At 41.5% G+C, this 12,910-nt stretch overlaps 1 protein-coding gene across 1 annotated transcript in view; it reads right to left on the bottom strand.

The window, feature by feature from the left end:
• LOC124613637 (zinc finger protein SNAI2-like) overlaps positions 1-8,389 on the bottom strand; it is an 82,275-nt gene extending 73,886 nt beyond the window's left edge. Inside the window, exon 1 of the mRNA XM_047142352.1 lies at positions 8,299-8,389. Coding sequence (XP_046998308.1) covers positions 8,299-8,386 — 88 coding nt within the window. The 5' untranslated portion in view covers positions 8,387-8,389. The remainder of the gene's footprint in view (positions 1-8,298) is intronic.
• Positions 8,390-12,910: the final 4,521 nt, after the last annotated feature.

Consider the following 12,910-nt stretch of genomic DNA (forward strand, 5'->3'; position numbering starts at 1 on the left):
TGCAGATCTTCCTGCATTTCGCTGCAATTTTCTATTGCTGCAACTTCTCTGTATACTACAGTTCCATCCACGAAAAGCATACACCTTATTTTGTTACTCATGTTATGAAAGAAACTTCGTAATTCTGTCATGACTGTTTGAGTATTATTTCTATCTACTACTTTCGTAGTGCATTCGATGAAAGTGTGCCTCAGACATTGTACTATTAATTTGGTGGATCCTTGACTTTGTACTGATTTCCAGTAGTGTAGCTCTGATTTATTCAAGGTGAGTTTGTTACTGTGCCCCTCTGATATGCGGCTTCCATCTTATGTACAATACAGCATTGATTTTTGTATTCTTTTCAGATAAACAAGTTTGTCTCTAATAGCCTGTGTAACTATGGAGTTATTTTATCAACGATTATGCTTCGGGCCTTCGAATCACGTAAGTCTATACGCTACTATAGAGTTCAGTTGCATGCCATTAAATGGTATTTTATGTTCTGCAAATAAAACGGCAGTGATCCGTTCGCTTTATGAAAGGTGAGCTACTAACGAAAATCTCTCATTGGCACCTAGCAAAATAACATCTCCCGTGTCGGTGGAGAAGGAAGTCTACGATGGACTGGGTAATATCCCAGGACGGCTAGAATCACAGTGGCTCTCGGAGAAGATTAGCAATGTTGTAGTTGTTGTGGTCTTCAGTCCTGAGACAGGTTTGATGCAGCTCTCCATGCTACTCTATCCTGTGCAAGCTTCTTCATCTCCCAGTACCTACTGCAAACTACATCCTTCTGAATCTGCTTGGTGTATTTAACTCTTGGTCTCCCTCTACGATTTTTACCCTCCACGCTGCCCTCCAATACTAAATTGGTGATCCCTCGATGCCTCAGAACATGTCCTACCAACCGATCCCTTCTTCTAGTCAAGTTGTGCCACAAACTTCTCTTCTCTCCAATTCTATTCAATACCTCCTCATTAGTTATGTGATCTACCCATCTAATCTTCAGCATTCTTCTGTAGCACTACGTTTCGAAAGCTTCTATTCTCTTCTTGTCTAAACTGGTTATCGTCCATGTTTCACTTCCATACATGGCTACACTCCATACAAATACTTTCAGAAACGACTTCCTGACACTTAAATCTATACTCGATGTTAACAAATGTCTCTTCTTCAGAAACGCTTTCCTTGCCATTGCCAGTCTACATTTTATATCCTCTCTACTTCGACCATCATCAGTTATTTTGCTCCCCAAATAGCAAAACTCCTTTACTACTTTAAGTGTCTCATTTCCTAATCTAATTCCCTCAGCATCACCCGACTTAATTCGACTACATTCCATTATCCTCGTTTTGCTTTTGTTGATGTTCATCTTGTATCCTCCTTTCAAGACACTGTCCATTCCGTTCAACTGCTCTTCCAAGTCCTTTGCTGTCTCTGACAGAATTACAATGTCATCGGCGAACCTCAAAGTTTTTATTTCTTCTCCATGAATTTTAATACCTACCCCGAATTTTTGTTTTGTTTCCTTCACTGCTTGCTCAATATACAGATTGAATAACATCGGGGAGAGGCTACAACCCTGTCTCACTCCCTTCCCAACCACTGCTTCCCTTTCATGCCCCTCAACTAGCAAATTAGTCTGATATTCGTCTCCTCTGCTATAGCATTCTTAAGATAGCATGCAGGATGGAGAGCTGAGGATCACCATTTTAAGACATACGAAAATTACCAGTTATCAGACGTCATAAATGCATCGACATTCTTCAGCCCCTTTATTTTCTTTCTATTTTGCCACTATGAAGTTTGCTGGAAAACGTAGTCCATTGCTGAATTACTTTACTTCGGCAGCGGCCGACCACTGTCTTCGTGACAGACGAGGGCGAAAAGAACACAGCTGTTCTGCCACCGAGAGGGGAGGAGGCCCCTGTGCAGGATTTGGCTGCACGCGGCCAGTACCCCGGCCAGTACCCCACCTAGCGGCGTGCGCAGTTGTGTCGCGGCCAGATTTGTTGCAACAGGTTGGCTGCTGAGTCCAGGGACAAGGGCGAAAACAACGCGGTGCGTCACTTTGATACCACGGCTGTGTCTCAACGCTTCTAGCCCTGCCGCAACACTTCTTTCTGTTTCCGAGAAATCAACAGTAGAACAACATACTCTCCAGCTTATGCGTTCACCATTGCTGCTATACAGCGGTGATCGAAATTCGACAACATACTTCATGCTTTGTAAGGTTCTCAGCTAAAGACGGAAATTTAGATGTGAAATATGTTGTTATGTAGTCAGCCATTTCTGCCTGAAGCGACGCATTGATTTGTTAGCTTAAGTCATTCAGAAACCGGTCTCACTCTACTCCTTTATGTCCGAGTACATTTTAATTGCAGGCAGATGTAAGGGAACTTTAGAAAACTTGTTGAAAAGGATCGACTGTAAACCCAGCACGGCACATACACTGAGGTGACGAAAAGTCTTGGGATATCTCCTAATATCGTGTCGGATCTCGTTTTGCCCGGGTTATTGCAGCAGCTCGACGTGGCATGTTTTTATGTTTATTCGTTTATAACCAGAATAATTTTTTTCTCTATTTTTATATATGGAGACGTGTATAGTATTCAGCGAGTCACAATTTTTATTTTCATCTACGTTCTTCTGTAAGTTGAAAGTATCTAACCATTTTGTGATGACTCTTACGGTAAATGTTATAATTGAGAGCATTCAGTCAAACGGCCTTATTGTGTAATTTCGCAGCATTTCTGCATCACGTAAAGATATTTTACACTTCCCAAGATCGCATTATTTTAGAAAATTTGTTTTATTGTACTATACAGTACAGCCAAATGAAACGTTGGTTAGATTCATTAAGTGTGTCGTACAAACTGTTGTCACGAGACTATGCAGCATTAGAATCACCGACTCTTTTCGAAACATTTTATAACGCTCATTGCATGATGCTCTGAACAATACGTATTCGATAAAGCTTAGGTGACTTTTACTGTCCCGATTGACATCATTGTGTTAAAAGATAACATGTCTGTCGATATGGGCTTTGAATTCGTTCGTCTCGACCGCAGTGCTTGTCGACAGATCGAACTATTACGGATGACTGCTCTCGTATTTAAATTCTCCCGCTTGATTATGTATCCAGTGACTCATGTACACTGTTCATTTGAGGCACTCTCTGACTCAGTGCGGTGATTCGACGCACAACGTGGAAAGCATCACGCTCCGACCTGCGCAACAGATGCGGATGACATTTCATATTTACATTGCAACCTGCCATTCTCCTCTGTGTGCTGTATGTCAATGGAGATCAGCGCTCTCAGATTTTATTAAAGTCAGCCGGAAATTGTTTGGTTTTGGAAGAAGAACTGACATACATTTAAAAAAAGTGGAAGACTAAGGACTGTGATCGGATGCCTGGTACTCAAACCATGCCCATTTCGATTTTAATGTAGTTTGATTATTGTTCATTATAATTTAATAGATGGTAACATGCACAGGATATATATTCAATAATTAAGAAAGCACTAGCTACGTAAATGTATTCACTGTCAATTTTACAAGCATTCCAAACACTGACAACTCTATCTCGCACAGGTACCATCGTGAAAACTCACGTACATTTAGACTAAACATCGTACTGCAAAATAACTGTTTCTTATCAAACACACCTGATCGCCAACTTTAATCACTTGTGCTACCTTAAATCAGCAAACCACTAGTTTATTCATTTCTTATCACAGCCTCTCCACCTGTATCACAAATTAATATTCTCCCTCTCATCAAATTACTCACCGTTGCCGACATTTATTTCACGTTTTATACTCACTAATATCCAACGTAACTCTGTTCATCAAAATACTGCCTGACTCCACTAGACTCAACGGCCCATTGACTATAGCAGGGCTATAATGCCCAACGACTAGTAATCTCCCGAAGAACTTGATCTTTGTACGTACAATGCGGTGACAACATCAAGGAAAAGCTGGCGGTGGTCGAGAGTTTTCGCTGGCTAGCCAATTCAAAAACACGCGTGGAACACGTCTTATTTTACGAAACTTGTCTCACTTCGCTAGTGGTTGGTTATCTTGTTTTGAGCTAGCGTCATAGACACCTTATACACCCTGTGGAGAACATTACTTTCGTCTCTAAAAGTCAGCCTCATTTCCAGTAACTGCAATTGCAACTTCAATTGTAGGATTATTTTCGAGAGTAAAATTTCGTGCTAAATCGCATTTCAAAATATCCTCTTCTTTCTTCTATAATTCGAGTATGTACAAGGAAATATTGTCGGAGACGGAGTGTATTGACTATGGTATGAAATATTGACGTATGATAGAAGACGCTTGAAGTTTACTGATTTGACTCAATAATACCATACTCGAATATGGCTGACAGTCAATTATTATCGCTGAAAAAAAAAAAAAACACTTTTCTGCTGAAATAACAGTTTAATGCGGACAAATGCTAGCGGTGACAAAACGACTACATTGTCGATGAGATACTGACTCATGATAGATTTAGAAATAAATGACAGAACACAGATACTCTCATCGTCACACTCTGTGACGCATACTGTCAGAAACGTGTTAACTTATACTAAATTTTGGTGTTATTAGACTATCTGAAGTTCATTTATTGTAGACAGAGCATCAAATATTTCTTCGTTCTACAGTGGTCGAGACATTTCGATCTTCAGAAGTCACAATCAATACATCTGTTACAAAATACTAAATTTTCAGTTTTGTATGGCCATGTAGGAGCGTTCTATTGTTTTTCGAGAATTGATTTGTGTGTGTTTAATGCGGGTATGCAATAGCACTCTGTAGCGTCATCAGAAGTGGTTCTGTTGACCGAGCCACCTGGTGGCAGACACAATACACTGTAGCAAATGTCGTAGAGAATACGCGACTACGTTCGGACGATATCCCGACATTTGTTGATGCAGCAGTGGCCCTGTGGTGAATATGGGCGTCGCGAGTACACAACAAACGTAGTTATAGAGCTGTGACAAGCTGCTGATAGGATGTGGTTTTTTTAATTTATTTTTTAACGAGGTTCTCCTAATAATTATCAGGACTACTTTGTTACTACGGAAGTTACTTGCAAAAGCCATGAGGGCGTACAGCTGGATGCAGCTATCGCTGGGGAATGTTAGATGCACAGGCAGAAATGGTGCATTAAATAGCAAATAGAGCACACTATCCTCGAATTTCGCCAACGTAATTGTTGCAGATACAATATATGAAAGTGCTGAAAAATGTGAATAGTATAGAACCATCAGTTTAATAATTTATGATTGCAAAATAGGCTACTGACACAAATCATGCGAAAGTGTGGAAAGGCAATCGCAGGGAAGACGAGTTTGAGTACCGGAGAAATGAAGCTACAACCCTAGGGTTCATCGCACAAGGCATACGGAAGAAAGACATATTTACGTTTATAACATGTTGGATTTAGTATTCTCTTGTGGCCAATATCTAACATCAGAAACATTTCGGAAGTGTTGGTGTATGGCGTATCTATCACAAAGTTAACATTCAACCAAGACGGCGTGCTGAAAAATAGTTCTTCTGATTTCTTTTGTGTGAAAAATCTTAAAGTTTTTTCATAAAAAGTTGAAGGCATCACTTTTCCCCATGCCCTCTTAAATCATAAAATCACGGCGCTGAATTAGTTCTGGCTTGTGGAATCCTCAGGCTTAAAAACTCACTGCTTTTTTAAATTGGTATTTAAAAAAAAAACAATATAATCTATGTAAAAGCGCTTCCCACAAGAAGTCGTGAACGAAATAGTGAATGAAAAAGCTAACAAAGAAAGAAAAGAAAATACGTGGAATATTTTACTAGACAGTCATATGATCTGCTGTTATTCGTTGAAATTCTAAAGCCAAAAGCAACAGGAAAAAATGTTGCCAGCGAAACAGAAATTTCCATTTTCAGCTGCTTTAAATCATCATCACTACTCCTTTTCTGTACTCATTTATTCTAGCCGTGCTATAAGACCTTGTATAACAGGAAACTTAAAGAAATACCTTTTTCGATAATTTGGGTTATTTTCGTCACAGGTAGACACGAACAGCACATTTCTACAAGTTAGCTACATTTTTGAAACAAACGACTTCACGGTGAGTAATTCCTGAGACCAAGCAAGAATCAAGTTATTATTGATTTTTATTATTCCATGTTATTGCAAATCCTGTACGAGTAAATTGCAACAGTTACTATTTCCCTCTGTAGCACGAAGAGAGCCTCACCGTAACGTTTCCAATGCTTTAAAGGAGAACAGTACGAAAGATCTGCGCTATGAAGGAAAAAGAGAAGCTTCCAAGTAGCAGAATCTAAGAAGACTCTGAAATCGTTGGAGCAAATCTTTGTACCGGAAACTCTACTGGGAGTAGACAGCAACGTAAGAGCAATAAAGGAATTCTGTGGTTTCGTAAATATAGGTTCTATGCTTCGTTTTGTGATCACTGGAATGAAATACTAAATATGTTTCTATTCTAATATGCTAACCCCAAGCGCTCAGGATACTAACATAGAATTTCTAGACCCGAAAACAGCTTCTGAAAATGTAGAGTGGAGCAGGATATTTGAAATTCTCAGAAAAGTAGGTATACGCTGTAGGGGAAGAAGGATTATTGACAGTTTGTACAACAATCAAGAGGGAATAGTAAGAATCGGAGATGAGGAGGCATGTACTCGAATTAAAAGAAGATCTAAGACAGGGATGAAATCATCCGTCTTTATTGTCCAGATTGTATATCGAAGAAGCAAGGACGAAAGGAAAGGTTCAGAAATAGATTAAAATTCAACTTAAAAATATACAGGAGTTAAGATTTGCTAATGGCGTAGCTACCCTCAGTGAAAATCATGGAGAATTACGGGACCTGTTGATGTGAATGAGCAGTCTACTGAGCGCAGCGTATGGACAGAGAGTAAACCAATGAAAGACGAAAGTACTGAGAAGCAGCGAAGAAGATATTTGCAACAAATTAAACATCGAAATTGGAGAACAGGTGGTAGATGATGTGAAGGAATTCTGTTACCTCGGAAGCAAATTGAGACATGACAGACACAGCAAAGGAAAACAATGCATCGCTTTTCTAGTTACCGTTTGCCCTGTAAAAATCTGCGATTACTCCCATCTGATCATATGTCCGAGCGCATTTTCAGTCCGCTTACGATAATTCGGCACATATTCGCATCGAGATCTTTGGGTTTTCTTGTTTTCATGCTACGTTTTTCGTTAGCTAAATGCTGTGAAACTCTTTACGGGGCGTCTGTTGCGAGCAATCAGTGTCACAGCAGCATTTGTCACAATTCCAGTATGCAGGTTTGCAGTGCTGTTGTTAATAATTCGCTGTCTTCTGTGGTGCCTCAGACCAACGCGTTGCTGAGGTACAGCTCGATTCTCCAGGACTACATTGACGTTTTTAGCATTACATCTCCTTCAATTTATCATGTTCGTTTGTCCATGAAACGTATTTCTCCTAGATGGCCAAATAGGTTCCACATTTGCCCTTGCACTTTAAATAATGTAACATGCTTGTGGCTGTACTACAATGTAATCCTTGGAAACGCGTTGGACTAAAGTGGTAAAACGAAATACAGTGTTACTAGCCAAAATTTTCGTAACCTATAAGGTACAATCACGGCAAGCTGCTCATTAAACACCTCTTAATAATGTCTCATATTATAAATATTAAGCTCTTGCCACGTCAGCAGTGACATCATTTAGCTAACGGAAAACAATCTACGAAAGCAGGAAAAAATTTCTAGACGTTAGTATGTACCGCAAATGAAGTGAAAGTGAGCGTCTGATCTATGACTAGGTGAGAGAAGAAAAAGAGATTTTGGCAGGACAGACGAGTAACTAAAATTATTGCTCTGATAAATCCTTTGATAAAAAAAAGGCGAAACGAGACTGGAAGGTAATTAAATATGACACTGAAGCAAGAAAAAGACGTTTGAATTTATAAAACGTATTTTAAGCACTTGCTGTGAGAAATGGCCTCACCAACAAACGAAATGAAGAGTTAATTAAAATCGATCAGGAAAGAAGTCTTTGAAAGTCGGGGAAAGAGTGCTGGGGTACATGTTGAGGCATGCAGAAATATCAATCGTTATAAAAAAGATGCGTGGGCGAACATCGTTTTAAGGGCGGACGTCGACTACTGAGAACGCTGGTAGGCGGAGCTGGGAATAGAACGTGGCGAAGAGAAAGATCGTTGAAAATTTCGATGAATGTAAAAAGAACGGATGGAATTGCTGGGAAGCACGCAGATGTTGGGTAGAACAAGTGGAGGAGTCGTACCTCTGTGTTGCGGCAGGTCTGTGGCGGGCGCAGGCGTGGGCGCGCCACTGCTGTAACGCCGGGCCGTCACCAAGAAGGCCCGAGGCATGACTGCGGCCGGCCGCTGTCTGGGGGCGCGCACGGTGGCCGCTGGGGGTGGGGCACAGCGACGCCGGGGAGGGGAGGGGAGGGGAGGGGCACGCGACACGCCGGTGGAGGGGAGCAGCGGCGTACCGGCTGCATTGTAGTTTTTGTTAACATCCGTGGTGGCATACAAAAACGTCTAGAGAGCATGTCGAGCTCGTGTGCACCGCATGGCAAGGGGTACTCTGCCGTGAAAGTCCACAGCTGAAAAGTAAATGCTGCACTTGATGTGGCAGGAGTGTGATGAGAATTCTCATTATGCTAACGATGTTAACCCTTCTTTTGGCAAAGTTGCTCTCAAGCAAAATCAACATTTCTCACTGTTTTCTGTAATACATTGCAAGTTTCGTCCTTGGGTGGGCAACGTTTACGCTCCACAGACGACGATATTCTGCTGCCTCCGGTGAAAGTTTCTGTATATTGTTCAACTTGAGCAGACACTGTGCAAGCTTCTGTGAGCACCAATTATAGGTGTAGCTTGTTTTTCGATTTTGTCGCGTTGTTTCTTCTTGTGCAACAAAAACTCCTTATAAGCGGAAAGTGGGAGTCTTGACGGTGGGTTATTGTACAAATACATTTCCGAATTTTTACCTTGGCCAATTCAAATGTACTTACATTTTCTGGGAAGAGGAAACCCGTCTTCAAGTACTGGATGGACAACGAAACTAGAAGAAGAAGAAACAGCAGATCCTGTGCCAGTGAACGATGTACGATGTGACTGTTCTAGTCACTCGTCAGAGTATGGGTTCAACTGAAAGATATATATTTTTTCCCTAAGGGACAGTGGACTGTAAAATGAGGAAAATGTGGAGATGTTCTGTGCTTTGTACCAAAATGGAATTTTTTAAAGACATTTCAAATGAAACAGAGTAAATTCCGACAGTTTTTACAGCCACAGGAATAACATTGTAGTATTTATATTGCAGCACCCATACGCCTTTTCTGGGCAACGGCGAAGGCAACATACTTATATTGGAAAGAAAATCATGTACAATCATTCACGTGGTCACGTACTAATTTAAATAAATTAATAATTTTTTCTGTGACAAATAAATGGTTAACACATATAGTCACTGCGGAGGGCAATGAATGATCTATTCTTAGCCACGACGCTGGAAATAAATACAGTTCCAAATTGTCTCCTCTTTCCAGAATGAGATTTTCACTCTGCAGCGGAGTGTGCGCTGATATGAAACTTCCTGGCAGAATAAAACTGTGTGCCGGAACGAGACTCGAACTCGGGACCTTTGCCTTTCGCGGGCAAGTGCTCTACCGACTGAGCTACCCAAGCACGACTCACGGCCCGTGCTCACAGCTTTACTTCTGCCAGTTCGCAGGAGAGCTTCTGTAAAGTTTGGAAGGTAGGAGATGAGGTACTGTGAGGACGGGCCGTGAGTCGTGCTCGGGTAGCTCAGTCCGTAGAGCACTTGCCCGAGAAAGGCAATGGTCCCGAGTTCGAGTCTCGGTCCGGCACACAGTTTTAATCTGCCATGACGTTTCGTGTCTCCTCTTTGTTTTCCCAGTTTCTTTTTTAGGTCGTCAGTCTTTAACCCTTCGAGTATCAGCGGTTTCTGCCTAAAACCACCATTTTATCAATTTTTTGTGAAATACCACTGCCTTTCGCATGAAGCCACCGATACTATGGCAAGGCAGAGACATTTAGTGGCACACTAGCACGAATGTACTAAATTGTAGCAGTCAATTACAGCATTGAAGCAACAGTCGGTGCAGGCATAATGCTACGTGATTTCAGGAGGTTGGGGCATGAGGTTTTTTTTTTCCTGTGGCCATATTGGGGAGATACTTGACAGTGAAGTTGGTGTACCTAAAGTTGTTCTGAGGGAAATTTGACTCTGAGCTACGCCTTTTATGAGAGATTTCGAAATCAAACCACTTGGGGAAGTATTTAGTGCTATACAAAATTGATTAAATTTTAGGTCCATTTTACATATTATTTTGGACTATAATTTGTTGTAGGCATGCAAGTTTTGAGATGTGGAATTGTGTCCAAGAATCGTGGCCCGGTAACATGGCGCATTATCATCCATAAAAATGCTATCTTTTTTTGGGAACATTAAGTCAATGAATGTCTGCAAACAGACTCCACGTTGTCGAACACGACAATTTCCAGTCAACGATTGGTTCAGCTGTACCAGAAAATCCAGTCCAATCCATGAAAACACAGTCCACTCCGTTAAGGAACCACCACCACCCTTCACAGTGCCTTGTTGACAACTTGAGTCCAGGGCTTCGTGGGGTCTGCGCCACGCTCAGGCACAAACCTCAGTTTTTACATCAGAAATTGGGACTCATTTGACCAAGCTACGATTTTCCTGTCAGCTAGGAACCAACCGATATTGTCACGAACCCTGGGAAAGGCGCTCCTGGCAATGTCGTGCTGTTAGCAATGGCATTCGCGTCAGTCGTCATCTGTCATAGCCCATTAACGTCAGATTTCGCCTTCCTGTCCTAACGGATACGTTCGTCGTACGGCCCACACCGATTTCTACGGTTATTTCATGCATTGTTGCTTGTCTGTTAGCACTGACAAGTTTACGCAAACGCCGCTGCTCTAGGTCGTTAAGTGAGTTGTCCGTGGTGAGAGATAATTCCTGAACTCTGGTATTCTCGCCACACTGTTGATAACGGAATAATGAATTCCCTACCGATTTCCGAAGTGGAACGTCCGATGCTTCTATCTCCTACTAGCAGTTCGCATTCAAAATCTGTTAATTCGTGTCGTGCGACCATAATCACGTCGGAATCCTTTTCACATGAATGACCTGAGTACAAATGATGGCTCCGCCAAACCATTGCCGTATTATACTTTGTGTACACGATATTACAACCATCTGTATATGTGCATATCGCTGTCCCATGACTTCTGTCACCTCAGTGTATGTATGTACACGCACAGGATCCAGAACACGATAGTTGGTTGGCAATGAAACCACGCTGAGTCCACAACACTTGTTTTTCGATTACATGACTACGATTTTAGAATACTTCCGGTCAGCCAGCGACGTGTGGTGAAAATCTATTGAAAATTTTAGGGCGAGTTACGGACTCTGTTTGGGGTGATTTGCACGAAGTGGAAGCTTAGAGTAATTCTGTGGCGCGTACCGTGCCGGCAAACTTACATTCAGTCGGGACTTTAAATAGTTTTATTAGCAGGACGCAGCAGCACTAACTCCTAGATTTTATATTGGGATGATCAGAGTAAGAGTTGGTGCAATTTCTAGAAGAACGTATAAGCTATTTAATCGTAAACTGTGTTTCTCATTACAATCTGACGTAATAATCCGCACCTTTTCAACGAATTTTAGTGGAAGCGTTGATATTCTGGACGTGCACAGTGTTTTGTAATTTTATTCCTATGCCTTGTGTACCGCGTACAGTGGAGGAAAAGAACAGTTCGGAGATGATTATTGTTTGTATTAGCATGGAAATACACTCTGTAATAAAGCAGCACCAATAAGGCAAAGATTTGAGGACAGTAACATTCCTGAAATGGATTGGCCAGCGCAGAGTCCCTGAAACCGATGGAACATCTTCGGGTTGGGTTAGAACGTCAACTTCGCTCCAGACCCTCGACCCACTACCTTGTCTCGTTTCAACTCTTGAGGAAGAATTTACAAATCCGGCGTCGAACATAGGCTGTGATCTCATTAACGTGACTGGACCGTGTACGTTCAGCGCAAAATAGGGATATCTCCAGTATTTATCGCTTTCTCCCACCGAAGTGATAATGGGGTAAGATTCTAAAGCACCAAGGGTCTGGCATATATTACGGGAAAAAGTGAAGTTATCCCCTTTTTTTCAGCGAGATCTTCAGTTACCTAAAAGCACAGCAGGTTTATGCAAAGTGCTATCAAGATCGTCCACGATGGTCACAATTAATTCAGTGACTGGAGGCATTTACAAGGTGTAATCAACTCACGATAGTATCAATCAAGTCATGTATAGAAGTTCTATAAGTATAGACACAATGCGGAATTGCCATGACTTATATGCGTTTTCTGTATCTCTGAACGTGGTATGAGTATATCGTACCACAAATTCTGTATCTGATTGTAGTAGGTTGCGTAGGGTTTACTTATGTTCAGGTCGAGTACCATCGATGTTACTGGAAGTGTAAATCTCAAAGAAGCAAATAAGTCAATCACCTCTTTTGTAGACTCAACTATTACGTAATGCCTAACCCTAATGCCGACAATACAAACAAATAGTTGGCCTTCTTTTACAGCTGTAGCAGATGCCGTCTGTAGCGTCTCATATTCACCAGCAATATAATGCTGTATCGAGAGGCGACAAGACATAGTTTTCACATCCGTGCTGCAGCCCGAAAGCAGCTGATCACAGGAACGAGTCTACTACGTATCTTAAAAATATTGGAACGTGGACGTCATTGGTCAGCGGAACAATTGAAGTTCGACTTATGAAGTGACGTGACAGCACATGATGTGGCACCAATCTACATGTCTAAAGA

This window comes from Schistocerca americana, chromosome 4 (genome assembly GCF_021461395.2).
Source record: "Schistocerca americana isolate TAMUIC-IGC-003095 chromosome 4, iqSchAmer2.1, whole genome shotgun sequence".
Lineage (NCBI taxonomy): Eukaryota > Metazoa > Arthropoda > Insecta > Orthoptera > Acrididae > Schistocerca > Schistocerca americana.